This window comes from Falco peregrinus, chromosome 4 (assembly GCF_023634155.1).
Source record: "Falco peregrinus isolate bFalPer1 chromosome 4, bFalPer1.pri, whole genome shotgun sequence".
Taxonomy (NCBI): Eukaryota; Metazoa; Chordata; class Aves; order Falconiformes; family Falconidae; genus Falco; species Falco peregrinus.
This window is the reverse complement of record NC_073724.1, coordinates 21803289-21831258: the sequence shown is the minus strand read 5'-3', so window position 1 is coordinate 21831258 and position 27970 is coordinate 21803289. Positions and strand designations below refer to the sequence as shown.

The following is a 27970-nucleotide window of genomic DNA, read 5'->3' as shown; positions in this document are numbered from 1 at the left end:
AGGATCACCACCAAACCAGACCATGCATTTCTCTCTTGGCCACATGCAGGGGCACAGGCAGTCCTTGCTGCAGATTCGCCTGCACAGGGTAGGTACACAGAAGCTGAAAGCTAATGCCTGGATGGTGGGCAGAGCCATCCGTGGCTCTCCATCACTGCACAGAGAAGTGACACTGGAGAAGTGACTGGAGAGGCAGCTGGAGGAAGCTGGCCCAGAGACTATCAGGGTGCACCATGAGACATCTGCAACATTCACCTGCAGGCACCTGTCTGTGTTTCCAAGGGAAGGCTGCCCTGCAACAGCTTGAAGTGAGCTGTCAAAGAGCATTTTGAAATATTATATTCATTGAGTCTACCCACAGCTGATACATTTTAAGTATGTTGGGTTTTGATTTATGTAAGGAAAGAATGATAAGTACTGTGCCCTGGTATTTCCATCTGGCTTGCAGTTCAACTTGCTTTGCAAGCAGTCTTTAAAATAAACAAATCCAGCCATGATACAAATCTGCCCCTGCAATTAGATCATCAATCCAGCACTGGAGTGGCTTTTGAAATAGGTAGACTCTTCAAGAATATTGCTTTTTGTGTTGGTAGGTAAGACTTGCACAGCTCATATTACTCTTGTAATTTTAGTGCTTGGCAAAGAATCAGCCAGGGAAGAAAAATCGAGCCATGAGAAGACTCCTGTATCTGATGCATATTCCTTTAACACAAACTACCTTCTCTCTTTGCAGGCAAAAAGACTGAAGACCAACAGAGCAGAAGGTAACCTGGGTAAATCTCTTCCTGGTCAAGGGAAGTCCCATATGATGCAGTGGGCTAGTTCCGCATCACTTCTGCTAAGAAGCAAAAAATACTAACCTGGGCAGAGTTTTGAGATAATATAGTTTCATCATTTCTGGCAGTCAAGCCAGGGTTGGCCCAGGACACCAGGAACACCACCAGGTGACCAAGGATGGTCACCCTGGCTGTCACTCAGCTCTCTGCCCTATACCACCAAGGTCTTGAGACTCAGTTACGATCTTCTTACAACACCAGCAACTTACATACTAGAATGAAACTACAAAACCCCCTGAAGAACTTTGCATTATTTTGCTAAACAGAGCATTTAAAACATTCATTTTATTCATAAAAGCTGAAAGTCACCTTGACACTTCCACCCTAGGGGACTGCTATTTGTTCCTTTGGAAAGAAATTGAGGGAATTGTTTGTCCTGCACAGGTAAGACCACAGGTCCTTTTTTTCTCCACAGGTCCAGAAACCCATCGCCTTAATCACAGTTGCCAAGGATCCTCAAATTCTGTCGGTTTTCAAAGTACCTCAATGAGTTTTAAGGAGCTTTACCTCATAGGATTCTTTATTCATCTTGTATTTTTCTATCTGGTATAGTTGGTTCTTGTGGCAAATATTGTCCTGGCCTTCAGACTTCTGTAGAGAGACAAGCACAGAAAAGTGAAGTATGCAAGATAATTAGAGACCACCAATGTCCTACTTAATGGACTGTATCCACTCTTGGCATTCAGTGGAGGTGCATCAACATACAGAGATGGTGAATTTGGTCCATTATATTTTAAATATCATTGATGGCATCATCATTAAAACAAGCTTGCTAAAAGAACTGAGAAAAGAAAAAAAAACAAAGAAGCTGTTTTCAGATCAGAAGGCCATTGGTGATATTTTCTCTAAGAATCAAACACATGAAGAAGAAAAAATCCATGCGACCCACCTTCCTGTGGGTGTGCCCATCTCAGCACTCCAGCAAGTACCATGCAAAACGTGGCCTGAGGGCTCAGCACCTCAGGCCATACAAGGAAGGATGACATGCAGCATCATTCTCCTACCCTAGAGAAAGCTGCTGTGCAAACCCGTCAGCAGTATTTCTGACCCCCAAGCCATACTCAGGAGCCAGGAAGGTCGGCAGGAGGTTAGGAGGCTTTATATTCATGATATTTCTCATGTAAAATAGAAACTTCCAGCTAAGTTTTCACTTAAAAGCTACATGAAATCTTAATAGCTCTTAAGCTTCCTCTTTATTTCCTGAATCAAATTATATTGTGTTACTGATATTTCAAGCGGCAGAACTATCTCAACATACAGACACAGTACACCACAAGTGGCAAGTAAGGTTCTGCATGGTAACAGTTTGCTTTCCATAGGGTAACTGCCTAGCCAGAGGGGATGTCCTATGGAAACAGGGACTTGTGAGACATAAAGCCTACCAGCTTCACAACCTGGGGAATTCTTATCTCAAATAATGTTACTAGTTTGCAAGGAGTATGTCCCCTTCATGGTTACTGCTACAAAATTAGGAAACAAAAAACCTCAAGTAAAGCTTGAGATCAAATGCCAGCAAGCAGGGAAACTTTTAGTCCTTTTTTTACCCTCCTCGCCCACTCGTCCAAAGAATCGGCATCAAGCAGTACCTACCCTAAGGCTTGCCAAATAGCGCTCCAGCTTTTTATTAAGTAGAAAGTAGATGGCAAGTGTATGACTTGCCCTGTTTGAGAGCACAGTGTTGATGACATCGCTGTTCTTGTAGCCAAGCTTCTCGGTCATATGGAGCAGCACGCTTTGGCTGAGGTCCTCAAGGTGAATCCTGCACAGAGAGAGAGGCAGAGCATGCCATTCATACCATCCTCCCAGCAACACAGCCTTGCCAACCACGGAGGATGTGGCAGAGCGTAAAGAAAAGGACTGAAAGGCTCAGTAACATGGGAGTGATTAGCTCTCTCCTCCCATAAGCAGGCATCAAAAGGGTAGATTATTCCAGAACCACAGGCACCGCAGGAAGCTGTGATAGCTGAACGAACAGCACTGTTTCCACCATGTCCTACCGCGATGCTAAATGAAACTGTGATACTCACTACGTTTGTTAGGCTACATCTGACCAGTGAAGACTGTCAAGATCGACCGGCTGGTTTTGAAGGTAAAACCCAACTCAGGTAGCGACATTTGGCTTTCTGAAATGACCCTTTCCTTGTAATTAAACACCCCTGCATTCAGCTTCACCCCTTACCTGCTGCACAATATTCATGCACTAAGCAGCTAGGGAATTTCATGCTGGAGAAAGGGGACGTACAGGGAGGGTTATTACAGCGGCTCTTAAAATGGTAAAGCTGCTGCTATACTCTTGTCAGTTAAAAGCACAAGCACAAGACATGTTTATGTATGAGCTCCTTTACAAAGTCTGTAATAGACTCAGCTAAGGCAAGAAATGGAGTACAGCAGCCTTGTGGAAACGGCAAAGCATCTTCTCAGTCTAAGCTAAAGCCAAAATTGCCTAAGAACTCTGCTCCTATTTAGACCTCTAAAAGTGCTGACCAGCTTCCCAGATGTACCTGTCAACTCCCATCCACCTCCAAAGAAATACTGGGTTTCATTTGGTTTCTGAAGGGTATTCCTTGCTCTTAATATCAAGCCTAATATCTGGCTATGGTAACTTAGGGGAGCTTAGGTTGTGGGGTTTTTTACAACCTGCCTCCCCCTTCAAAAGGACCATTCTCCACCTTTCCCACCTCTGCCCTGCTGCCCCCCTGTCCTGTGCACCTGTGATGCCCAGAGAGCAGTCTGGGTCTGACACAGAGGATTTAGACAAGATGTAAAACACAGTCTGGAAAATCTCAAATAACTCTTTTCCTTTATTTGGCATCCTTATTAACATTCATTCTGCAGCTAAGGAATGCTTGGGGTTGGGGATTTTTAAGTTCAAAAGCAAAACTTATCTTGGCCATTGCACGTTAAAGCATCTGGACAGCAAAAGAAATTCAAGCAATTTCTACTTGAAGTGCTCAGCAAAATAGGAATTTTTTGCTTGCGTTCAGGGAATTTCTTTAATAAAAGCAAGCTTATAAAAAGCCTGGGAGAATATTCTCCTGAAAATGCAGTTTCTGCCATTCTTCCACCTTATCTTCATCTCTCCTTTTTCCTACCATGTTCCTGTCTTGGGAATAACGGGTGGTGGAAGAGCACTGCAAGAACATAACACAGCTTCTTCCTTGTGTTGATTAAGAGAGGAAGTGATTCTTTACAAATACAGTAGTGGATTTTTCAGAACTATTTTGACCCATCTTACCTGCATCTGCACACTAACAAAAACTTGGAGAAACTCTGTTGAAGCTGATCCTGGTGGTACTTTCTGAGGCAAGCTCAAAAGGAGTCAGGCCATTCAGGCCATGTCTTTAAATATGTCAAACTTTACAGAGTATTTTCCTATAAGGCTCCAGTATGACAAAGTCTAGGTAGGTCAAGCTTGCGGAATCAACTAATTAAACTAAAGAAACAGTATCCAAAAAATGAAGTGAAAGAATGAATCTGTATGGCTTTTATCCTTTGCAGCTTCACATAAAATCTGGGTTCAGACAGAAGGAACATGTACTTTTATTTTCAGACCACATGATAACAAAAGGAGTGCAATGAGAAAGGAAGGGAGGGAGGGAGGGAGGGAGGGAAGGAGGAAGGGAGGAAGGCAGGAAGGCAGGCATGAAGGAAGGAAGGAAGGAACGAACAAACGAACGAATGAATGAAACTGAGTTTTTTCAATAGCAAAGCACAGCACTCCACATTGATGTTCCCTTAAAAAGTGCTTATAATAGTAAAGGATTATTATCATCACCACATACACACATACGCATGAGCAAACATATGCCCTCTCTATAGTTTGGCACAGCATTTTCCTCTCTTCTGACATTTGATTCACTTGCCTTCAGGTGGGAATGATTAATGGGGACTCCATAAATAAAGAGTGTTCCACAGCTATTCTAATGGAGGCCGGCCTCTTCTGTGAGTCACCTACCTAACTGCACCGATGAGCAAACTCTAGAAGGGACACTTCCACCACAACCTGACTAAAGCCTGATAACTGCAAGCTAGGAAATAAAAAAGAGGCATGAAGCTGTACCTAAAAATGCAAAAGAATTGTGAAAGCACATTCAAGCCCTATTTCTGTCTCTTTTCCTCTTTTCTGCAGATAAGACACACACAGCAAGAGAATTAAATTACCCATACAGCTCTCAGTTACACTTACATTCACTTAACAGATGCCACATTTAGTAGATTGATTGGACTCATTATGACAGTGATTTCATTAGCTTAACGACTCATTCAGTTTACACTTGTTTTCCCTTTCTTTACCATACAAAGTTCATACGTACCATACTTCAGTACAGTCCAATGCACCATAGAAACACAGATTTCCTTTTGTTGGACAGCACACTACACAAATTAACCCAACTGCCCTTAAATTTGGCACAGTAATGTCAAGATAATGGGTCCGCCTGTTCTCATTCCTTGTGAAACAACTGTTTGTAGGGGCCATCTTTATATTCTGTTGGGGATTGCAGGCAGCTGGCCTCACATTTCCCTCCCCATTTCAGCGGATGGCTCTAGTGATGCCTGCAGGCATCCAAGCTGCTCAACATCTATCCAACCACATTTTGAGAGCATGAGACCTGTTATTCTCCACAGGTCAAAGAAGGGCATAGCAACAGCGATTCGCCACAAGGCAGTTACCAGAAAGTTAAGACGCCCCCTCCAGAAAGGAAACGCTTGCTGCTAAATTAGGGCACTTCTGTTCCCTGCCAGTGCAGAGGGAAAAGGGAGGTGACTCAGGTAGGAGGCCCGACTGTGCAGGCTGTGACCCATAAGCCAGCCAACACCAACATCAAAGGCAAAGGTCTCCAAACATTCCTAAACACTGTCCCGAGATTCAAGGCTCAAACTGGTTCCTTGTGCCCAGGTCCCATCATGATCAAGAAGTGGCAGTGCTCATCACCTGCTTCAGCAGAGGTGCCTCTCAGCCCCACAGGGGGTATGACATGGTATGACCCATGGCTCTGAAACATACCCTGTTCACACGGCTAGTGGTAGAGAAGAGGGGAAAATGGGTGGGAGGCACTCTTACCACCAAAGCTCTGACCTGGGCTGAATGCTGAAGGCTGGCTGCGTGCATGGCTTGAGCATGCCTATGGGACTGAGTCCTTCAGGGCACCAACACAAAGAGATGGAGTGGTTGGTGAACACCAAATCATTTTTGGGTGGAGGAGAGTCATTCAGATGTTCAGAAAAAATTAAGTTGTCATGCCCCTAGGCATTCACTACATCTGGTATCTGGCAACTAAGTAAACTGTAGGGAGGAAGTCAGGATCTTCACTTAGGGACTCTGCTCTTAGCAAGCTGGAGCAGAAATTCTGGCCTACTATCAGATTTTAAGCACCAAAATTGGGCTTTAAATTTCTGTCTTTGCCTCTGTGTTACTTAGGATCTTGGCCTGCAAGACAGTAACTCCTACAGCAATTCCCCTGCAGGTACTAGAATGTGTATGAGACACAGCTGGAGGGCTTTGATACAGGATGGAGGTTTTATCTGATCAAATATAGACATATATTTCTAAGTGAGTTGCCTGAGGCTCCACTTAGAGTCACTGGAGAGGAACTTGGATCTCCTGGGCACAAAATCATCCTATCACAGAATCAAAAAGTCAGATGTATCATTATGTAAAAAGTGCTCTTATTTCTCTCCATTGACTGTAATGAGAGCCCAGGCTGGCTGGCTCATGTGTTGATTCTATACTGCAGATGATTAAAGTCAAGAAAGATTATTTCTAACCAAAGTGGACCACAAGTATCGTTCGTTCTGCTTCTTTTTTTCCTACATGGATGTTTGACTGGCCATGAGGTTTGTTCTCTGCATTTAGTCATGCATTCAGCACTGCACAGGTATTCAAGATCAACAACCACAAAGCAAGATCATTTAACTCTGACCTTTCTCACCACTGCTTTTACTGGTAAACAAGAAGATCAGAACTACCTGCCACACATACTCATTCCAAAGTCTGGAGCCAAATAATCATATCATCTCCACCCCAGACTACCCTGCAAATAATGCACAATATGCCAGCTTCTAATTTAAGGTATTTTTGACCATTCCAAGCAACACATATGCCACAGCCAATCCTAACAGCTTTTAGGATAGAGTCACAAAAGCAATCGCAGAAAATGCACTGGGATGCTGTCACATAAATGGAACCGAAACACCAGAGTTATTCACATTTTAAAACATATAATGTATATACACCCTGGCAGGCTTTCTCCACTCTTTAGCACAGTACCTGTTTGGATATGTGACATTAGGTGGTGCTCTTCCAGGGTAATTCTCATTAAGCCATCGATTTGCAAGTGCCTGCTGGATGTTTGGTCTCTTTGCAGGATCTGGCTCTAGTAGAGATCGTAGAAAGTTTACGGCCGCTGTGAAGAAATCAAGAAAAAAACCCCAACCAATAGATATGTCATCTGCTTTATGACTTCACACAGTAGTTGAGTTACTACAGGTGTGTAGCCTGACCAAGCGTATACTAAAAAGGAATGCTTTCCTTACAGTATCCTCTAATGTCCTTGAGGAAAAACTGATAAGGGATTAGGAAGTAAAATAAACAATGATTTATAGTCACAATGATTTATAGTCATAAAGGAGAGCACAAAAAGTGCCTTTTGTTTCAGAGCTTGTTTGAAGTTTCTGAGCAGATTAGCCAAAACTTAACTTTTGTATGAAGACAAGAGGCTGGAGTCAGATCAGAGGCAAATCACTCAAGCTGTGTTTTAAAGTAGAATATGGACTGGGTAGGAGTGGAGAGGAGGGTAGGGATGCAAAGCTGGGAGGGAAGACATGGAAAATTGGCCTCCCTTTGACATTATAAGGACAAATTCTCTCCTGGCTTCCATCCAACCTACAATCAGTTGCAGCAGGTTTTAGACAAATTAAAAGAGTACAGTAAAATTAATGAGCTTTGTTCTGTTTTCAGATACTGAACCTTCAACTTTCAGTGACATTCAACCATCCCTTGGGATTTTCTTGCAAAAAACCCCAAAAGTACTTTTCTGATATTTTCAAGTCATGTGTTTCTTATATGGTTAGGAGCAATGAAATCAAGTGATTTGCTTAAAGACTCACAAAAAGTGTCTATGTGAGCTGAAAATAAACTCTGTTTTACCTAGGTCTGGTCTTACTCTTTAAGTTATTGAGGTTAGCTTCAGTTTATCAGCTACATGACAGTGAAGAGTTAACTATGTCCTCTACAATTCCCTGCACGGAAAACAAAGAAACCTAATTCTGGGAAAACCAAGATCAGAATGATTTTGTAGAGGAGATAAAAGTCAAGTGAGATGATACCAAATGAGTCCCAGATTAAGTCAATGGCAAGCAAGCGTCAGAAATGATGGCTGTGGCACAGTTTTCTCCAGATCAGATGGACAGGACCCTGGGGGCTTTTTTCCACCTTCCTGCACAGCAGAGCTGCAGTTCCCCTCCTACGCTCGCTCTCCTGAGCGTGTTGCGTCTGCTTGTCTCCTTACTAGCACAGGTGCCCTGGGCTGTGGCAGCACAGGACCACTGTGGCATGACATGGTGTCTTCTGGGATGTGTCTTCTGGGTAAGCTGCAGTACAGCCTTGCCAATACAGCTACTTCAGCTCAGTACAGGCAAACAAAACCCCTTAAAGGTTTGTGTTACAAAGCAGATTAAACTGCATGTACTAACCCCTAAATACTAGAAAACTGAAATTATGAGGCAGTCTTCCCATTGGGCTTTATAGGCGTTTGGTCTCACCGCCACAGCACGCTCACTCAGCACCACCTCTGAAGCAGAGCAGCTGCGACACATCTTCACCAGCAATCCAGTGAAACCCTCAGGCATCCCCGTTCCCACATGCAATTTTAGGAGAATAATACACCTGCTGGTGAGGCCACTATGTCCTCATCTGAAAAGGGCATAAATGCGAACACTGGCACAGTGCCACGGCCTTTCACCGGTTCTCCTCTATGAGCCTGCTGCCCTCCTCTGTGTCTGCCTGGCTGTCCTCCCGAGCACCCTGATCTCCCCACCAGTATGGGACAGGACGGCTGGGCTGACACGCCAGGGCAGGGCAAGGCATGAGGAAGGGAGGGGTTCTACTCAAATAAGTCAGGGTTAGACTCAATAGGTGCCAACTCCTGACAGCTTGGGTAACCTCAGCATTCAACATCCTGCAAAAATCAAGTATCAGCTGGAGAGGGCCCCAAGAAGCTCTCTGTTTTGACACAGGCCTACCATCAAGAAGCTTGTATGTGGATAAGAGAGTGTTACGATTACATATTTACCAGTTCAGCTTGGCATTAGCTGGCTTTTTAATAAACTCTCTTCACAAATCGTTGATTTCTGTGAGATACTTTACTTAAATCTTTTCCAGCATTTTTGTTATTTTCCTACAACAGCAATACTGCAGAAGCAGCAGGAAAACCCTACATCCAAGTTCGTAAGCCTGCTGGAAGCTGATGCGCGGCTGCCCTCCATGTGTCCTGGGCACCGAACCCCCTGTTACGGCCAACCACGAACCCGATCTCCTCTCTCCAGCACTTCATCCATCTCTTGTGCTACAAACCGTATGTATCCCACAGGTTCAGAGCAAAATAAATAACCCCTCCCCAAACCAACACCCTGCCCCTCCATCACCACCACCCTCAGCCGTCCAAATCAGCTCAAGTCTCCTTAAAAATGTTACTTTTTTTTCCCTCCTTGGCAAAAGGCAGACTAACTAAATGAAGCTTGTGAAGCGCCACAAAGATCCACAGATCCAGACCGGGAGAAATGAATTCTGGAGAGAAGATCCCCCCTGGGAGCTCCCTGGCCAGACAGACCCAGGCGACATGGAAGAGATGAGTAACAGCACCTTGGCTGATCTGAACTGTCAGATGGCAGGAGGAGAACAGAAACCTTTCCCAGTTAGCCACACGGCTGTGGGACAGCAAAACTAGTCCGCCAGGGAGCAAACACGAAGCTGCCCAATCGATTTTTGGATCCACTGTGCCTGAAGCCATTTTTCCTGCTGCACCAAGTAGGCTGGCAGCACAGGGCACTGCAAACCCCGTCAGGGCCTCGTTACCTGAGGCCTCATTTACGACGAGCTCAAGGACAGCACTAATCTGATTAGCCGCTGACCAGCACTCAGTGGAATTCTGTTCCCATGGTGTAATTTGGAGGTAAACTTTGGTCTTTTGACAAATGAGAGACCAGCACCATGAAAAATGACATTTCTCTGTTAACTTCCTTGAGTGCATGGAGCTCAGCAGTGAGCAGAAGCAGAGTGCATGTCAGGTGGGGATTGCAAGACTTCTGCCGTCTTCATGTTCATTGCCACAAATCAAACCAATGTAGCATCTTGTTCACACTGTGAGGGTGTGCCTGGTTATAATTAGGTATACTGGTATTGCTTAGAAAACCAGCTGGAGAAAATGCAATGAGGTCATTTCACAAGCCATGAGCGAGCTGCACCTAATAAAATCCTTCCTCCAGACTACAGGCATGGATAGACGATGGCGCTTCTTGTCTCCACTTCATTTCTCTGTTCCAGAAGGAAGACCATGAGCATACAGAAGCCATAAATTGAGGGGAAAAAGGAACGTGTGCAAGGTGAATACCAGCTTCCTGAGCAACTGAACACTGCTTACCTAAAGTCAATAATCAGACAGCTGTGTTGTTTAAGAAGCTTAATGAAAAACTTTCCTAAATGGGAAAATCAAACACTGACTCCAAAATTTCTCTGTTGCTACACATTTGCTTTGGGTGCTCACAGTCACCCAACATTTTAACTAACACAAATAAAATATACTCTTGCTTAGTGATAAGACCGGCTACTTTTATGATGGTACTGCGTGCTCAGTAACTGTGAAATTAAATATTGAAAGACAATGTCCTGAACAAGCAAAACAGACTCCTGCAAAAAAAGCTCTAGTCTGTATGTGAATGCACAGGAAAAGAAAACCCGATTAAAGAAAAAGATCTATAAACCTAAGAGGTTAACAAACACAACAATTCGCAGAGCAGAGGAGCAGAGTTTTTACCAACTGACCCAAAGCCTAACCCTTGCAAGAACAAATGTCACCTTAAATCACAGTTTGCCATCTCAGTGAACACACAATGCCAATGACTTAGATCAAGAACTGATGCGTACCTTTCTTCACAATCCATAAAGGTTAACACGTTCAAATCTATTCCATTAATTTGCGACCATCTCTGAAACTTCAAGCTGCTATAGTTCTCACAGGATAAAGAAAATACTGTTTTCACTGGAGACCATAGCATCAGTGAGCTAGAAATGCTACAGAGACACAGTTGTGAGAAAATTTGATCTCCATTATGAAATGATAGGATGAATGAAACCTGTCAAAAGTAATGTTATCTTTTTTTGCTACCCAAGGTCTGGTTTTCTACAGGCCTTTTGTGGGTGATTCAGCCCTTAACAACTGGGTTGTCCCAATGAAGTCGGTGAAATCTCCCACTTAAAGAAGACTGAAAGAAAACAATGATCAGGGAAACAGTTCATTGGTTCAAAGACACTACACGGCCACCATATCACTGCTTTTTATTGCTAACAGCCTCATTCCGGGAGGTAAGTTTGGTAAATTTTTTGCCAAACTTGGAAAATATTTACTATCACATGCAAGTCCCCAAATTCAAGAGCAACTTTGCAATCAATGCAGGATTTGGCATCTAAATCAGTACAGCATGAAGCAGTCACTATAATCTTTCTTTTAATTTACTCAGTGGGGCTTTAGAGCATGTGCTAGAACATTAAAATAGTCATTTTGTGCAACTGAATCCTAATGGAAAGTCTCCAGAATGGAAATACCAAACACTCTAATTGCGCCAAATAGCAACAAGACTTGCAGCATCCCAGCTCACTTGTAAACCTACCACTTTACAACATGCCAGCAATATGAACTGCTGGCAGGAAAAGTGTACTTCATACAGATGCTGACTGAACAAGGAACAACATGCTCCACTCGACCCATGGATAACCTGCGTGAGAAAACCCTTCACTACCTACTTCTTCCATATGCAGGTAAATCTGTACTTGGAAGAATTCAACTTGTGACACAACTTTCAAGGGGTTTTTCTTACAAGTTGTAACAATGGTTGCTATCCTTAGTGTACTGAGTGAAAAATGTATGCTCTCTTATCCTTTTTTTATTTGCCATCTTTTAATTTTATTGAACGTCCCTTGTAAACAGGCTGCCAGATAAGAAGAACAGAAGCTCTCTATGAACAACAAATTTAGCATACAAAAATAACCAACTACAAAACAGAGTTTGTTCCAAATGCTGACAACGGTCTTGCTATAAGCTGAAAAATGATCCTGTTGCCTAGTGACATCGCTCTGATGTAGGAATTAATATTTCTAATACTAAGACATCAACAATTTTGCATTTTGTGAACACACAAAGGTTATCACAGGTCACTGTCCCCAAATAATTTTTTGCATGCATGTCATTATTCTGTAATAAACCTGAGGTCATTCAAGGTAGCTTATCACTCAGCCCTAGTCATGACAATGCCCAGGAATCTGTTATTTCGAAGTGATGCATCCTTGCATCCATCCTGTATGGTAAAATCATCTGAATGAGCAAAACTGACCAACTACTCTACAAAAGCAATTTCACAGAATTTCACAGGTTTGTTCTTCTCTCACATTCAGCACAACTTGGCACTTCTCCAGCTTACATACAGAAGTCAAAGCAAAAGTATTTATACTACAGCAACTCCCGCAGATCTGTTGGAGGCTAAAATGAAAAAAGGAGTATTTATTAGTGTGCCATGTCAGCAGCATGACTCACAATCCCACAACAGTTCTGACCAACTGGATCCGAACAGGTCCTAGCACACCCCCTGGATTACCTGCAGAGAGCTGGGTGGGAAAAGGGTTCATTTCTTTGTCCACCATTTTCTGGTACAAAGCTCTCAAGCTGAATGGCTCCACAGTAAAAGGTAATGTTCCAGTCAACATTGCATACATGTTCACCCCACTAAAAGAAAATGTAGAGAAAATGATCAAGAACAAGGGAAAACATAAGCTTAGGATTTAGTGACTGTACTTCATCTTAAGTGTCTGACAGCTTTTAAAAAAGATTAAAAAAAAGCGCTCTCTTCTGTTGCACACAACAATTTGGGCAAGAATTCCCAGAGGTTTGCTCATGGAGGGCCACACAATGTGCAGGGCATAAGCTGGGAGCCACAGAAGTGAGTCCAGGTCTTGGGCAACTCCTCGGCTAAATGCCACACCACAATTAAGTCTCTCAGGCTGCACAAAAACACTGCTTTTGGAGGCCTTGTCCTGGTGCTGCCTTTGGTGTGGAATGACTGCCCACAGCAACAGGGACATTGCAGGTCCTGGTGGAGCACCCAAAGGTGAGCTCCACGCCCTCTGGTGCAGCCCAAAGATCAGGTGTGAACAATGACATTTTTCAGAGCAGTAAGCTTACTGCTTGTTTATACCCAGAAAAGTCCGTGATGAAAAGTGGGTTGGAACTCTTGTTCTTTTTCCTCTTAAAAGGGCTTCAAATCCAATTTGAATGGAACACCTCCCTTTTGGGAATCTGTTTCCCTAGTCTGCTGAACACACATATGTGAACAGAGAGAAACTAACACGAGGCACTATCATGAACAGTGATCACAGACACCTTTTTTTCAGCTATGAGGAAAAGTAGGAGTTAACCATATTTTCTGGGGTTTTTCAATTTAAAAAAAAGAGCAGGATTTTATTACTGGAGAAATTCAAATGGTTTACAAGAATGACTGTGCTCTGTTTGCCTGCATTCCTCAGGGCTAGTACTCATCACCCTTGATGTGGACGGATGGCTCGCTGCTGGAGTGAGAAATTCAGTAGCCATACAATGATAGCTGTGGGTCTCCTCCAAGGACAGACTGTAAATTAGGCTTCAGCAGGGGACGAAGTTCTAAAGAGCCTTGAAGTGCAACAGGGGACCCACCAGGTCAAACTGAGAGATGAATTTGACACAGGTCCTCATCTAATATCTAAACACTGGCCAATTTTCCTTAGCAATAGTAGTGCTTATACAGTTCTTCACATTTTCCAGGCATTCCAAATACTTCAACTTGGGAATAACCGTAATTCTGTTACTTTACTGAAATTTACACAAATGGTATTATCCCCACCTGGTCAGGGAAAACTTATTGATACTAAAGCAAAAGCTAAAACTCAACTGATTTCAGCCAATTCCTCTCCTGGTTATCAATGGATAACCAATACCATGTCCAGGGCCAACTGGCAGGTAGTGGGAATTGCACAGTCTACAGCAGTACTGAGGACAAATTCACCAACTCCAAAATATTTTTGTAGCTTCTTCTACCACTGGCAACAGGAACTTCTGTCTCTTCTTTTGTCTGAACACTAGTAAGCTCACAAAGGCTCACAAGTTTTTGGCCATTTTTATTTCCCCTTTAATGACGGTCCTTTCAAAGTGATGACTTGACTTGGTATCACATTTCCACTTGACTGTGGGTAGTGCACGAAGCCCACGTGAATGCTTGAGAATCCTTCGGGGAAAACAAGAAAAGTTGTTGGCCCTCTTGTGCCAGAGCCATGCCTTCTACTATGTCTGAACATCACTGACCAACAGCTGTGCTTTACTGCAGTCTCTCTGTGCTGTATGTTCTAGTAATCTATATACAGGTACATAAAAGATCTCTTTCAGAAGAAAATATCTGTGTAATTTAGTTCAGAGAGTCATGCTAATTAAACAGCTTTTCTTGCTCAGAGTAGCCAAACACACGAATAACGTTTCTCATTTGAGCAATGGGTAGTGGTAACAGTAGTAACAATTATAAACTAGCGAAGTAACTCACATGGACCAAACGTCTATTTTGGGCCCGTATTTTTTCCTTGCCAGAAGTTCAGGGGCTGCATATGCTGGGCTCCCACACTGGGTGCTGAATGGATCAGAATAACCCAAGATGCCTGCACAGTTGCTCAATCCAAAGTCTGTGAAAGGCACAGGGAGAGAGTTATGAAAGAGACATACAGTAAAACGACACTAGAACACAAGGAAAGAAAGTACATTTTTTTCCAAAAGTTAAGCAATGAACTGCCTAAGAAAAAAAATCACCCACATGCAAAAACATTATATAATATAATTTGTTTCTCTGAGGTGCTAAATAACCAGAGATTTCCAGAAACAATAAAAAAAATCTTAGAACATGCACAATTATCAATTTCATACACAAAGCAACTACATTTCATGGATGGTAACGACCACTGTTGAGCTTGTCCCAAGCACTACGTGATGCCATTGCATGGGGCAGAAGGCCACCTCAGGCTGTCATGGATTCCATACTGCTGCAGTATGTTATGCAGAGGCTAAGTTTAAGTGAGACTTCTTCAACATTTTCCTCTAAATCGTGTAAATGAACCATCAGCTATAAGGCAGAGGTTATTGTTTTCTGGGACTACTGTGGCGATGCACAAATGCACAGGGTTGCAGACTCAGCGTTTCAGCTCTAAAATAACACAGGGAGATCTTGGAGCAAGAAGAGGAATGTGTTGCTTTGGCTCCCCCCTCCCCAACTTCTGCCCTGAATTACTGTATTTCTGGCCCCTGGGTGTATCTGACACTTTTTCTGGCATTAATAACAAGGGACTGGCAAAGGCTGGCACCATGAGCTGACTGGAGACAAGAGGGAGCCTCTCTGCACTGGAGGAGGCTGCAGTTTCCCAAGTGCTCTCAGCCAACCCAGGACCAGGCTGGCGCCAAGAAGGGTGTTCCCAAAATCTCCCGTCTGCTCTGGTGCTGGTATGGCTGCAGGCCGAGCTGGGTTTAGGGAAGGATCTTAAAAATTAAACCACTAAGCAAGGAAAGAAAGGCAGACAGAGTCGCACCAGCAGCAGAAGCAGCAGAAGCAGCTGGGGGCAATGTGCAGCCAGGAGAGTGCAAGCCCACCCGGTTTAGTGGTAGCCCACCCCTGGAAAGGGAGAAAGCAATTATGAAACCACGGCTGACATAGATGGTGAGGAGAGGTTGTAAAGTGTCCTGAAAGTTAAGTCAAACAACTTGATGTGATAAGGAGAAGAAGCAAGACGAGCTTGCAAGAGGAGGATGACATGGGCAAAGCTGACGGGCCAGGACAACAGCCTTTGCTGGGGAACATATCCAGGAGTAGCGGAGCAGGGGAGGTCACAAAGAGGTTCACATTTATTAATAGCTTGTTACTGATGACAGCTGCAACAACTAAAATACTGCTATTAAGAACACTTACATCTGGTTTGTTTCTTTCCTTTTTTTGATCTAGTCTTAAAAATTCCCAGAATGCATGCGCCTTTAAAATGAAAACCGTCTTAAACATACACGAGGCAGGAGAGGCAGACTCTTCCTATAGGCTTATGTCTTGCATCTACGTGTCTCGCAAAACAGCAGCTTTCTGGGTGTGCTACCCACCTGCTCAGCTGAGCTAAAAGCATCACATCTCGCAGGCCCATGCAACACTCTCTCCCCACAGTCATTAATGTGGGCCTCTCTCCTGTCCCTCCTCCCTACTTATTTGCTTAAGATTTGAAGTACCAGCCTTTAGCTTTCGCACCACGTTAAATTTGGCTGAAATCAGACAGGAGTTCCTCGAGGGATCAGAAGAGCCCTGACAGGGCAGTCACATAAGCTTTCTTCCCTCACAAAACCAGCCAAAAGAAATAATAATGATGCTTACAAAAAAATGTAATTATAAAGATGACTACGTGAGCTGGAGTGCCCAAAGTCATCTTTGAGAGCAAGACAAGCATAAAAGAGACAAGAATCACCATATTAAACATCTAAAGAGGCTCAAAGGGGTTTTGCTGAAGAACATTGTAAAAACTGAAGGGTGGATCAAGACAATTTCCTTGTCTCTGATGGAAAACAATTGTCTCTGGACACTGCTTAATCATCTCTGCTAGATGCGTATTACTCCTGAGGCTTACACAAATACTTCCGAGGATCCACTTACTTAATCAACATATTTATTAGCTATGGCCTGAGACAAGTTATATCAACTGTAAAATATTTTTTTTAATTCCTAGAAATAACATCTCAACGCAGTATTATTCATGGTCTTTACCCTACTGTGTCATACCACCTCAAAACTACTTTGACTGTAATACAACATTTTACAATCAACGTATTACAATCAAAGGGCTATATTCTGAGATGGTGTAAATCTGCATCCCTCTATCATTATCAATGGAAGGATGCTCTAGTGGTGCTTTTCATTATCTTACTTGCTTAAACTATACACATCTTACTCATCTTTTTCAGCTCATTCTTTTAGTCTAGGCTGGTGGTTTTTTTTGTTTGTTTTTTTTTCCCCTAGTGCCTCTTGAAATGCAGAATGCGCACAAATGCATGCATACTGGGGACAGGGGTTTTATTGCAAAAGAAATGGAAATATTGTTATTAACATTGTGGCAGCACATCATGATCGCAGCGTGATTTTTATTAAGGATGCACTGCTGATCTTGGTAAGAACATTATTACCAGCGGCATTGATAATTTCACTGCCATTCCTGCCTCTGCCTTGGGCTTCCTTTCAATAAGCCGAGCTAATTACAGAATTCAGATCAAAGGCCACACTTGGTTTTCCAAAGTAAATATTATGACATGGCAACTCCACCACCCCCACTGTTCGTACTATCGAAGTATCGCATTACACTACTACTCTTTAACGCCTCCAGGAAATCAACATCAAGCTATGGATAAATGGCTATCTCAAGCTGTGACAGTTAAAATTGGGAAAGAGTTATTAAATAACAGAAGCCTGAGCACCAAGCTCGTGGACAAGTCTGACCAGCAGAGCTCCACAGATCTCAGCAGAGCTATGTATTGGCAGGGTGTTTGTGGTGCCACAGGTACTCGAGCAGGATGCCAAGGACTTCTCATGGCCTGCGAGTGGCTTTTCATGGCATCTTTATCAGACACCTGGCACCACAGGCTGGCAGATGAAGTGAGTTATTTCCAGCATTTCCAGTCCTGATGTTCTTAGATTTGAGACTTAACAGACAGCTAAGAATAAGTCCACTTAGCACAGCAAAGGGAATTTTTCTAATAATACTATCTAAGAACATATTATAAACCATCTCGTCACGCAGCTAAAACGAGTAACAAAAGCAAGGTGCCATTAAGAAGCTGGGTGAAGAAAGGGACTCAAGGGATTCATCTCTCACTGAAATGCATGAACAAGCAGAGACTTTCAATGTCACTTCCTGCTACATTTTTAATCTTCATTTCACCTTTTCTTTTTCCTTTATGGTGGGTTTTCTTCATTTCACAGTTTTATAAAAGCAACATTTTCATTAGGTACTAGTGTGTTTGCTGCTGTACAAGACACTGAGACCAAGCTCCCACCCCACAGCTGTTAATGTGAGTGGGTTTTGTAGCTTAAGTCTCTTCTCCCAAGCATGAAAAGCAGCACGTAATTCCTCAAAACATGTTCTTCCCTCCTGAAGAACCTTCCTGGGCAGAACTATGTGATGACACAACTGATTCATTACATTTCTAGAAAGACAGACTACATAAAATATTGTACTAAGCACTGACTGAGCTGAGTGAGGGAACAGGCAGGGAGGAGGAAGAGGAAATTATTTGGTCTATAAATTGTATGGTCCATTTTGCCAGCCACAGATGGGTGCTGGAAAATTTTCCCTGTCCTGGGAAACCCTGGTGGCAATGGAAAACTGCATAGCAGTGCAAGCACTACTTCTGCTACCACCTGGAAAATGGTGAGGAGAGGTTGCACAGGGACACGAGGATGGTTTCTGCAGCCCCCACTCCAGCTTTCCCTGCAAGTGCAGCAGAGAGAGCACGCAGAACAGAGGCACTGCTTCCTCAAGGTGAACAACCAGAGATCACCAACATCGCTAGTGAGATACAGCATGAGCTGACTGTGATATTAAATCTGGTTTTACTTACAGCGAAATTATTACTAATAAAACAACCTTTATTTTTCTGTAACATACCCAGTTGGACGTGGAATTTAATTGCTTTGTTTTAAAATACATACTGTGCACAATCTGCTTTGCTTAAAACATCAGGCTGCAGACCTGAGGACAATTTATTTCAATGCTAGCGAGGCTATGGAAAATCAAACTGTCTCTTTTCTCTATTCTTCCCACACCACCCACTGCGAGGAGACCTTTCTGTGCAACCGAAGCCAATGAAACTGCTGGAACAGTTCTGAAGTAATTTTTTTGGCATGTGAGTTTTACTTGTACATGTATCATCTGATTAGGTCTGGGTTTGGATGTCAAGTTCACATACTGTTGTGTAATCAAACACCCAGTAACAGGAAAGTTATAAAAATTCTTTAAATCTATCAGATGTTCATATAGCACTGTTGTAAACCATCTGGTCTCACTTATCTGCTAAATCAAGATAATGGGTGGTATCCATCATTACTGATGAATGATTCATGGTAACATATCAGTATCCTCTTGACCCGCAGCTGAGGTAGTGCAGAGTTCTCCTTTGCTATTATTTGCTCAGAGTCAGTTGATTTACTACGGAGTAATGACTAAAAGTCAGGGTAGTATTTCCAAAGACTGAATTCCCTATGTAAATTTTGAGTATTTCAGATCTCATTGCCATCCTCTTCTTGTTTGTTTGGAAGTGCGTGTGCTTTATACGTTACAGTGAGTGTCCAGTTGACCTGAATGTTAAGTGCTTTTCATCACTTTTCAGATCATGAAACCTTCCGAAGAAAGAAAGTAGTTGAGTTTTTAAGCCTGGAACTACAGACACTGCTGTTGGCAAAAGTGTAGGCATGGAGATAAATATAAACAGATGTTTGGGGTTTATTTTATGAAGCGAATATTTTCTTTTCAGTGCCCACATTAACATTAATGGGAGTTACGCAGAGGCAGTGAGAGACTATACCCACCGATGATTAATCTAAAATGTCTGCACAGCTTGAATGAAGCGAGCACTGCCTACAGCTGATACCCAAATACAATCAAGACTCTATCACTGATCTTTTTTATTTTTTAACAGCCCTCTAAACCAATTTTGTATTAGGTGCTGGAAGCAAATTTAATGAATATAAATATAGTACCAAATTTTGCCAGCTGCTAAAAATGTGTGCAACTCCCACTGACTTCAGCGGAAGCATATGCATATGGGGGCAGAATCCAACCCTTAGTAAATATGAAATTATCAAGATAATAAAATAAATTACTTCTGTAGTGTCAATTCTTTAATTCTTTAGAAAGTTCCTGATTTGAATATGAAAGCTGTTGGTTAAAAGATGTAGGATTATTCCCATACCCAGTTAAAGATGAATTACTTGGAACAATTTTTCACAAGATGCTGTCAGGAACAGCTTGATTGCTATCTATACTCTCTCAGCTCCTCTCTGCAGCAACATTAGCAGTTGTCACAGGGAGGATTATGAAGTCTCAAAAACTCTCTTTCCAAAACTACCAATTTTAATTACTGGAATTGCCAAACTGGTTTCATACCAATAAGCTTGATATTGTTGTCTTCATCTAGCAACAGATTTTCTATCTTCAAGTCTCTGAAAGAAATAAAATATTTTGAGTGAGCCTCCAAAATAACGAAGCAGTTTCCCATCACTCTCACCAGTGTATTTACAAGATTCATATATAATAACACGTATCATGAAAACAGCACACGGTTCCACATTCAAAGCAGAAAGCCCCGTGCATTATCTCCTCTCCAAAATTACCAGTGATTTCACACAGTTTCCCACCTATTCTTCAGGCACAAAATTACTTTATAAACGTTTGTCAGTACATCCTGTAATTAATCAGGTTCTTCAGAATTCTCATGTACTTAAAAGTCTGCAGAAATCTTAAGACACAGGAAACATTTCTAATATATGTTTTTGGAATTGGAAGTCACTTTCTCATTACTCTTCTGCAGGGATCTATCTGAGGAGTCAAACGTCTATCCACTGCTACCATCTGCAAGGGAGACCAGAATCAACCTTCCTTGGGGATGAAGCATCCAAGCTCCTTATAGGGGTGGTCAGCATTGGTACTCTCATTTGATAGAGGTGAAAACTGAGGCTAAGGGACTGAAATGACTTGCCCAATGCCATCCAGAAGGCCAGTAACAAAGCTGAGAGAAGAAACCACACAGATTTTCCAAATGCCACATATAGTGCTTTCTCCACCATGCCTGACCTCACAGAGCCACAGTACATATCAGGGCCTGGACCAGTTTTGGGAAGGAGAGGATAAAATGAAAGCAGTCTCCTTCTACAAGACAACCAACGCTTTACATGTACCCCTTCATCACTTAAGAACATGGTTGTGCTTTCCTAAGCCATGTTCTACCTGAGAAAAATATTCCTGAGATCTCACACAGACACACACAAACACCCCAAAACACCGAACTGTACAGACTAAGCATTAAGTATAATATGAAAAAAATCCTTTGGGTTGCTACACAACTTGTTCATGACTTCGATCAGTTGGCTGTGTCTTTATCATAAGATTTTTTCCTCCATCCAGACATTAAATATTTCTAACGATCACCATGCCGGGATATCAATAGCTCAGATGGGCAGTGATGCTTCTCCCAGCACGCTTCAGAAAAATCTGGATAATAAAGCCATCAGCTATAATTATGGGAAGTCAGTGACATCCATGGTATTTTGCCTTTGTAAGGCAAAGGGAGTAATGAAGGATGCCTCTATTACAGATGAAGATATAAGGCTTAATAAAATAAGACAAGTAAACCAACCAAATCACACCAAGTACTTCCACAAGAAAGGATCTGGGAAAGAAAGAAAAACAGCTGTCATCAACTCCAAGCCTTTTTAAAAACGTTCCTCTCCATTTCACTTTACATCCATGCTGTGTTTCAAATAAACCTGAGGCAGGAAAGCACTTGCAGGTAGGATGCCACTCACTTCACCAATACAACTACAAGTACCTTCTCCAGATGCTTCTACACCCTAGTAAGCATTTCTTGCAGATTTTCCTTGCTGACACATGTGGAAAGAAACAGGGGAAATACTACAGGAATCTACCAAAGGAGAGTATTTTGCAAATTTCAGGTATTCAGGGGCGATATCCAGGCTTTCCTAGAATGTCCAGCTGAACGCGTCTTCAGGAGAGGAGTGTCTTCTGCAGCAGTCGTCTTCTTGGAGAAGGAATGTAACTCAGGCAATAAAGCACCAGCCTGAGAGACAGGAGGAGGGGATTATGCTCCCTCCCTGGCAATAACCCAGTGCGTTACCTTGAGGAAACCAGCCACGTTAAAAGTAACAGCTAATTTCAAATAACAGAACAACGATGTTACCACATTTGGCCAGGTTTTGAACCAAGACCCAGCCTACAAAGAGCCCACTCTCCAGCCCTGCTCCTGCTCCAAGGGCGAGCGCTGGCTCCAGGCTGTGCACCCCAAGAGCCCAGCTGTCACCCACAGCATCCCTCTCCTCACCCACAGCATCCCTCTCCTCACCCACAGCATCCCTCTCCTCATCCAAAGGAGATTCCACGTGCTGCAACTGCGCTGCAGACCCACTGCCCTGCAACCTCCAAAATGAGCCTCCCTCGGAGGGCAGCGGCTGCTGCTGCAAAATGGCTTCATACAAGGAGGATGTGCCCTGCCAGATGGATCCGGATCAACCCGCTTCTGCTTCCCCCTACTGCCAAAGAAGGTCTTATTTCTTCACATCTCACGTCTTTATTGCTTGCAGGTGGAGGTTTTCACAGACAGTGTGATTAGCCTCTAGAAAGATATCGGGGCTGGGAATTTAACTGGAGAGACTGCCAAAAAAAAAAATATGGGAAAGAGGAAGGGATAAAAAAAAAAAAAAAAGCCAAAACTAAACTGAAATTAACAGAAGAATGTGGAGCTTTGGGTCATACATTGCAACATCTCAAAGCAAGAAGAAAAAACATTTGGAATCTCTGAGTATATTAAACATTAGCTAAGAAGAGGTAAGACTTTAAAGATAAGGGAATGGAAAGATGAAAGCTGTAAGATGAGGAGAAAAGGCATGCAGGCAATTAGAATAATAAATGAGTGACAGGAGGGTTAAACATAAACACAAGAAAAGATATTTAAAAGGATTCAGGGTTAAAAACATAAAACTAAAGGTAAATATTTCAGGGCATTTTAAAGCTATTATAGGAAAAAAAATTAAGAAATAAATATAGCCTGAGTATAGAGTGCAATCAGACCTGGTTAATTAAAGATATTTACCCATATGTCTATTCTCAGCACATTTGCTGGGAAGTAGTAACTGATATAATAGTCCATATGCACATTTTTGTCAACCCATGTCAATGAAAGCATTTTTTGTGTGTGTGACACCAGGAGCTAGGACAATCGTTTTTTACTCCTTGATGCAACCTAACGAGAAGTTTTCACACAAACCAGCCTTAGAGGCGTGAAGCAAAAGCCGTGCAAAACCAAACCAAAAATCCTCAGACTAAGCCATAGTTGGAGAACCGCTACTACACAGATGTGGACCTGAGGGCAGGACCCCTGGGCAGCCCGACCCCCTGCAGCAAGCTGGCAGTGGGACATACAGATGGCAGCTATCAACAGCCAGAACAGCAGAAGGGCAAACAGAGCCTGCATGTCAGGACAAGATCCGTGGCCATCAGGACAGAAGGGTTATTCAGTGAATACCTTAAGCGACTTTAACAATGCACCAGGTTACCCACCATTTCTTTCTGACAAAAAGTGCAGTGGTACGATCCAACTACACGTATGCCTTGAGTTCACCCTACAGACAAGACTGATTTTCCCCAAACTTCCTAAATGCTTTATGATGTCAGTTCTGTCCAATTCAAACTTTAGTTACATTTAAGAAAAAGAGAGGCTTATCTGAATTGCTGCATTGTTTGAACATTTACATTAATTCATTGCAACGGAGAGAGTAGTACCAAAAGTGTTAGGGAACCCTGAATTTCATGCACTATATTATCAATGGCTTAACAAATGAAAGTAAACATAATTCCTTATTTATTTTAGTCAGTGGAGTTTTTTGCATGTTTTTAATAGCTGTATACTGCAAGGCAGAATGTGAGTTACCAGCTATGACACGCAGAGCAATTGAAGTCCTTGTTGAAGTCAATGAGAAGACCCAGAGCACTGAACATCAGATACACATGCTGGTCCCTGCGGACTCAAAGAGCCTCATAGTTTCGCACGTGGCTTGCATTTTGTGGTGGGCTGGACACAGCTGCTTTGCAACTGGAAGGGCTGGGCAAGCCCTCTGTTATGGCAGCAGCACACGTCACGTTGTGTGGGGTTGAGTTGGGGAAAAGAAATGCAGTTGCTGGAGACCATAAGTTTTCCTCCTTGAAGTAAATCTGACCTTGTTTCTTACTGTCACAGCTCCTCATAAAATAGGGCTAAAGGATTTTTCCCCCCCCCCTTACACAAGTTTTTGGCATTCATTGCTGAAAAGCTTCAAAATATCCTCTGATTAAATACTAAAGGAACAAAAGATTCTGCCTTCTCCTGAGGGGTTAGTTCCATGATGCTGAGAGTGTCTAACTATTATAGTACAAGTTAGTCAAATCTGTGAATAATGAAGACACTCAAGAAACACCAAACTGCATTACCACAATGTGGGGAGTCAGCATATATTTATGCCTAGTCAGCTCGTGAAGCTAGCAACACACACTCAGCATTCCCTGTATTCGAAAATACACCTCCATGGGATGCATTTGTCTAGGAGTTTGCTTTCCTGTTGATGGGGCTGATTTGTTTCTGGCTTTGCTTAAGAGCTTCACAGACCACTTTGGAAACCCCAGCTCCAGCCACTGCCTCCCCTGAGCAACACAAGCCTGCTCCACCGCACGAGCTACCGCCGGCTTCAGCTGTCAGCTCAGTGTGCTTTTGAACGACGCTTATTCAGTGCCATTGCAGGCATCAGACGGCAAAATTTAAGTTTTTGCATTTCACACTTTATTGCTTGTCTGGAGGAGGAGGGATGAGAAGGAAGGTTTTACCAGCAAGCAGCTGCAAAGCAGCAGTTGTTGGCTGCTGTTTCCTGCACCTTATTTTTAATCAGAACAGCACCACAAAAAAATCACTCCTTAACTACCAACTCGCAAGCCCACTTTCTACCCCATGCAAGAGCCGGAGGTGAGTTGGCAAGGTTGGAGAGATTTGGGTTCACCATCACGTCCATATACATTTCAAAGGCTTTATTATGAAAATATTATTTATTGAGTCTGATTCTTCTATCAGTCACAACGTCACCGAGTACAACGCAGTTGCCTCTGTAAAAGAGGAATTCAGTCTATTGTCTTCACTAAAACAATGTTTAGTTTGTTTACAGCAGAGTACTCCAAAAGAGAATGCCCAAAGATAATTTTGAAATCTGACAGCAAATAGAGAGACAAACCAGCTCTGCACTTCAAAAGGAGACTTTGTTCTGTAGTGCAGGATCCATCATAAATATTGCATCAGCAGCCAGACTACTGGCACTTAAAATTAATCGGATGGAAGTTATCAAAGCCAACATATCAAAGCAGCAGGTACCAAAGCAGGAACCCCGTAGCACCCTCAGCAAGTGGATTGCATGGCACTACCTTACTCAGCTAGGGAAAGAGATCATGGAAAAATATACAAACTCCGCTCAAAACCTCAGGGCTTTTTTGTGTCTTTCGAACTCCTGATCTGGTTTTAATTACAAAATGGCAGTGGAAGGTATGAATACACTGCCACGAAGACAGAAAAAGGGGAAATATAGAAAGCTATCTTTGCTACCAATACATTATTAAATTCTTTTCTTTGACATCCTGACAGTAATTGCAATTACTTTAAAGGGGTTGTTGAGGATTTCCTTTGGGATACAGTGGCAAGCACCAAGGCTTTTGCTTCATTTTCTCTGTTGTCCTTACACTCCCAAGGGGCTTATTGTTCATCCTGCTTTTTGACAGCACGAAGGCCTATGTAAACACCCTCTGAAAAGAGAAAGCTTCACCAGACACTGCCATTTGGGTTTGTTTTCCTCTGTCAGAGGGAAAGATAAATATTCCTACCTGATTCACAGCTAAGCTTGTTGAAAGTATATTTTTAGCAACCAACCAGCTCTTCTAATAGAAGGAATGAAACACAAACAGTTACATAAAATTATATATAGAACAGTGGCTTTTTTTTTTTTTTTAGTGAGCAGCCAAGGAGTTCTGAAACCTGGACACCCCTCATCAAAGACGTAGCTCCTGCACTCAGGAACCTGCAGCCTTCACCCACCGTAGTAGATGAAATATTTATAATTTAAAATATATCTATATTACACAGTCAAACATGAGTTTGGGGGTTTTGTAACCTCTCTAAATAAAAGGATGGTTCTTGAAGTTTTTTAATTTTACACTGTTCACACATCAGTGCCTCTTAACAAAAGCATTTCCACTGAGTTCTTGTCCAAAGATCAGAGTGCTTTTCTGCCATGCCGAGTCTTGATTGTAAGTCATGAAGCTTACCAAGTAGTATTCATCAAATAACGTAAGCAAATTGCATGCAATTTATTTCATCTGGCTTTTTTTCATCCCGAGTTAAAGAACATGGTAAGCCATCTATATTATTTCCTGAATAATGCAGACAAACCCAGTGATTTTTTGTAATAAAATACTCAGTGAACACTTTTCAATGTCCTGCCCCATTCAATGTGAACGATGAAAGCACCTGGAAAGAGACAAACAGTAGACTGCCTTCTGGCCCAGGATGCCGTGTTTTGTTTCACAGGCAGTGAACGCCAACACCCACAGATTACCACGTAGATGAAAGTGCTGTTATTTTTACCTGCTTTAAAAATAACAACAACAAAACATTGCCATTTCATCCAGGGTGAGAATGAATCAGACTTCTGCACTATTTTTTTCCTCCCTCTTCAGTTGCTGATCGAGTAGCCTGTTTTTAGAGTTGCCACGATCAAAAGGCTGATGCTGAAGGACAACTCCTGGGGTAACTATTATTCTTTCTCCCTCTCTCGCTCACAGAGAACCAGGAGAATAAATATGGATTGTGCCACCAGTGTTCTTCCTGCATCCCTACGTTGCTCTACATACTCTGTTTGCAGAATAAATCGAGGCATTGAATGGTTAAGCTAGAGAAAATACTTGCAGATACACGGCCTGTGATTCCGTCAAGTTTTATCAGCTCAAGCAGAATTGGACCTGCTCATTACCCAGATGGAAGACTCCCAAGAACGAGCTCTGTGCTGTGCTGTGACTTGAGAAACAGAGTGGATGGAGTACACTGCCTTTGGGGTAAGGATTAATCCAATGCCGCAGGGCCGGACGGATAGAACTCAGCTGGCAGATGCAGCAGAGCATGGCAGTATTTCCAGGGCTGCTTCCTCCCTCTGCTCTGCTCGTCAAGGTCCCACACACTGCAGTCTCTTTGAGCTGCGCCTGTGTTCACACGGACAGCGGAGAGAAGGGGTCAGGGCCAGAACTGCCGCGAGTGTGCAGCATCCGTCCAGGAACTCGAGCTCCTCAGGCTCACGGTCTCTCTGAACCCCAAAGCCTTTTCTTCCCACCAGAGCAGCCTGTTGATTCTAGCTTGTACCTAGTGAACAAGCTATTTTTGTACAAAATACGGGTCTGAATCTCCTCTCAAAAAGAAGGGAATCAAAGCTAAGCCTACCAACCCCCCGCAAGTGCTTCAGCTACTATGCAGAGGGTAAATTTTTCAGGGAGACGAACTGCTGCTGCTGAACGCAACACTGCTGTTAAAAGATAAACATGTTCAGCTGTTCCTGCTGGGTTTTCCTCTGCCCATCTCAGAAACTTTGACCTTTTTCCTTCCTTTCTCTCTGTACATACCAGGTATCAATTGATCCCTTAAAGCAGGAAGCAGACTTCCCTTTTAATGCCCCAAACTGTGGGGTTAATAATTTAAAGAGGTCAGCAGTTTAGCTGCCAATAGAGAACCTGCAGAACAGACATGGTGGCTGCTCGAATACTCAGTAGTACCATGAAATTTCGCTCAAGATATGACCTCAGTACACCCAAGGTTGTATGTGCACATAGCACCTATCCCTAAGGGACCACAGGGAACACACAGATTGATTCTAGGCAAAAAAAAGGCAGTTTTCAGAGCACACGCATTTCCACCAGGCCAGATGCACCCAACAGCGTTGCACAGTGGTAGGCAGCTCAGCACACAGCTGGGCACAGCTGGAGGAGCTGG

The 27970-nt window shown here is 42.9% G+C and overlaps 1 protein-coding gene across 2 annotated transcripts in view; it reads right to left on the bottom strand.

Annotated features, from left to right (window-relative positions):
* The window catches only part of HUNK (hormonally up-regulated Neu-associated kinase), a 59048-nt gene that overhangs the window by 9583 nt on the left and 21495 nt on the right, over positions 1–27970 (bottom strand). For both annotated transcript variants that reach the window (XM_055802497.1, XM_055802498.1), the window contains exons 3-8: positions 20299–20354; positions 14670–14805; positions 12702–12829; positions 7105–7240; positions 2427–2595; positions 1344–1427 (exon numbers count right to left, since the gene is read on the bottom strand). In XM_055802497.1, coding sequence (XP_055658472.1) covers positions 1344–1427; positions 2427–2595; positions 7105–7240; positions 12702–12829; positions 14670–14805; positions 20299–20354 — 709 coding nt within the window. The remainder of the gene's footprint in view (positions 1–1343; positions 1428–2426; positions 2596–7104; positions 7241–12701; positions 12830–14669; positions 14806–20298; positions 20355–27970) is intronic.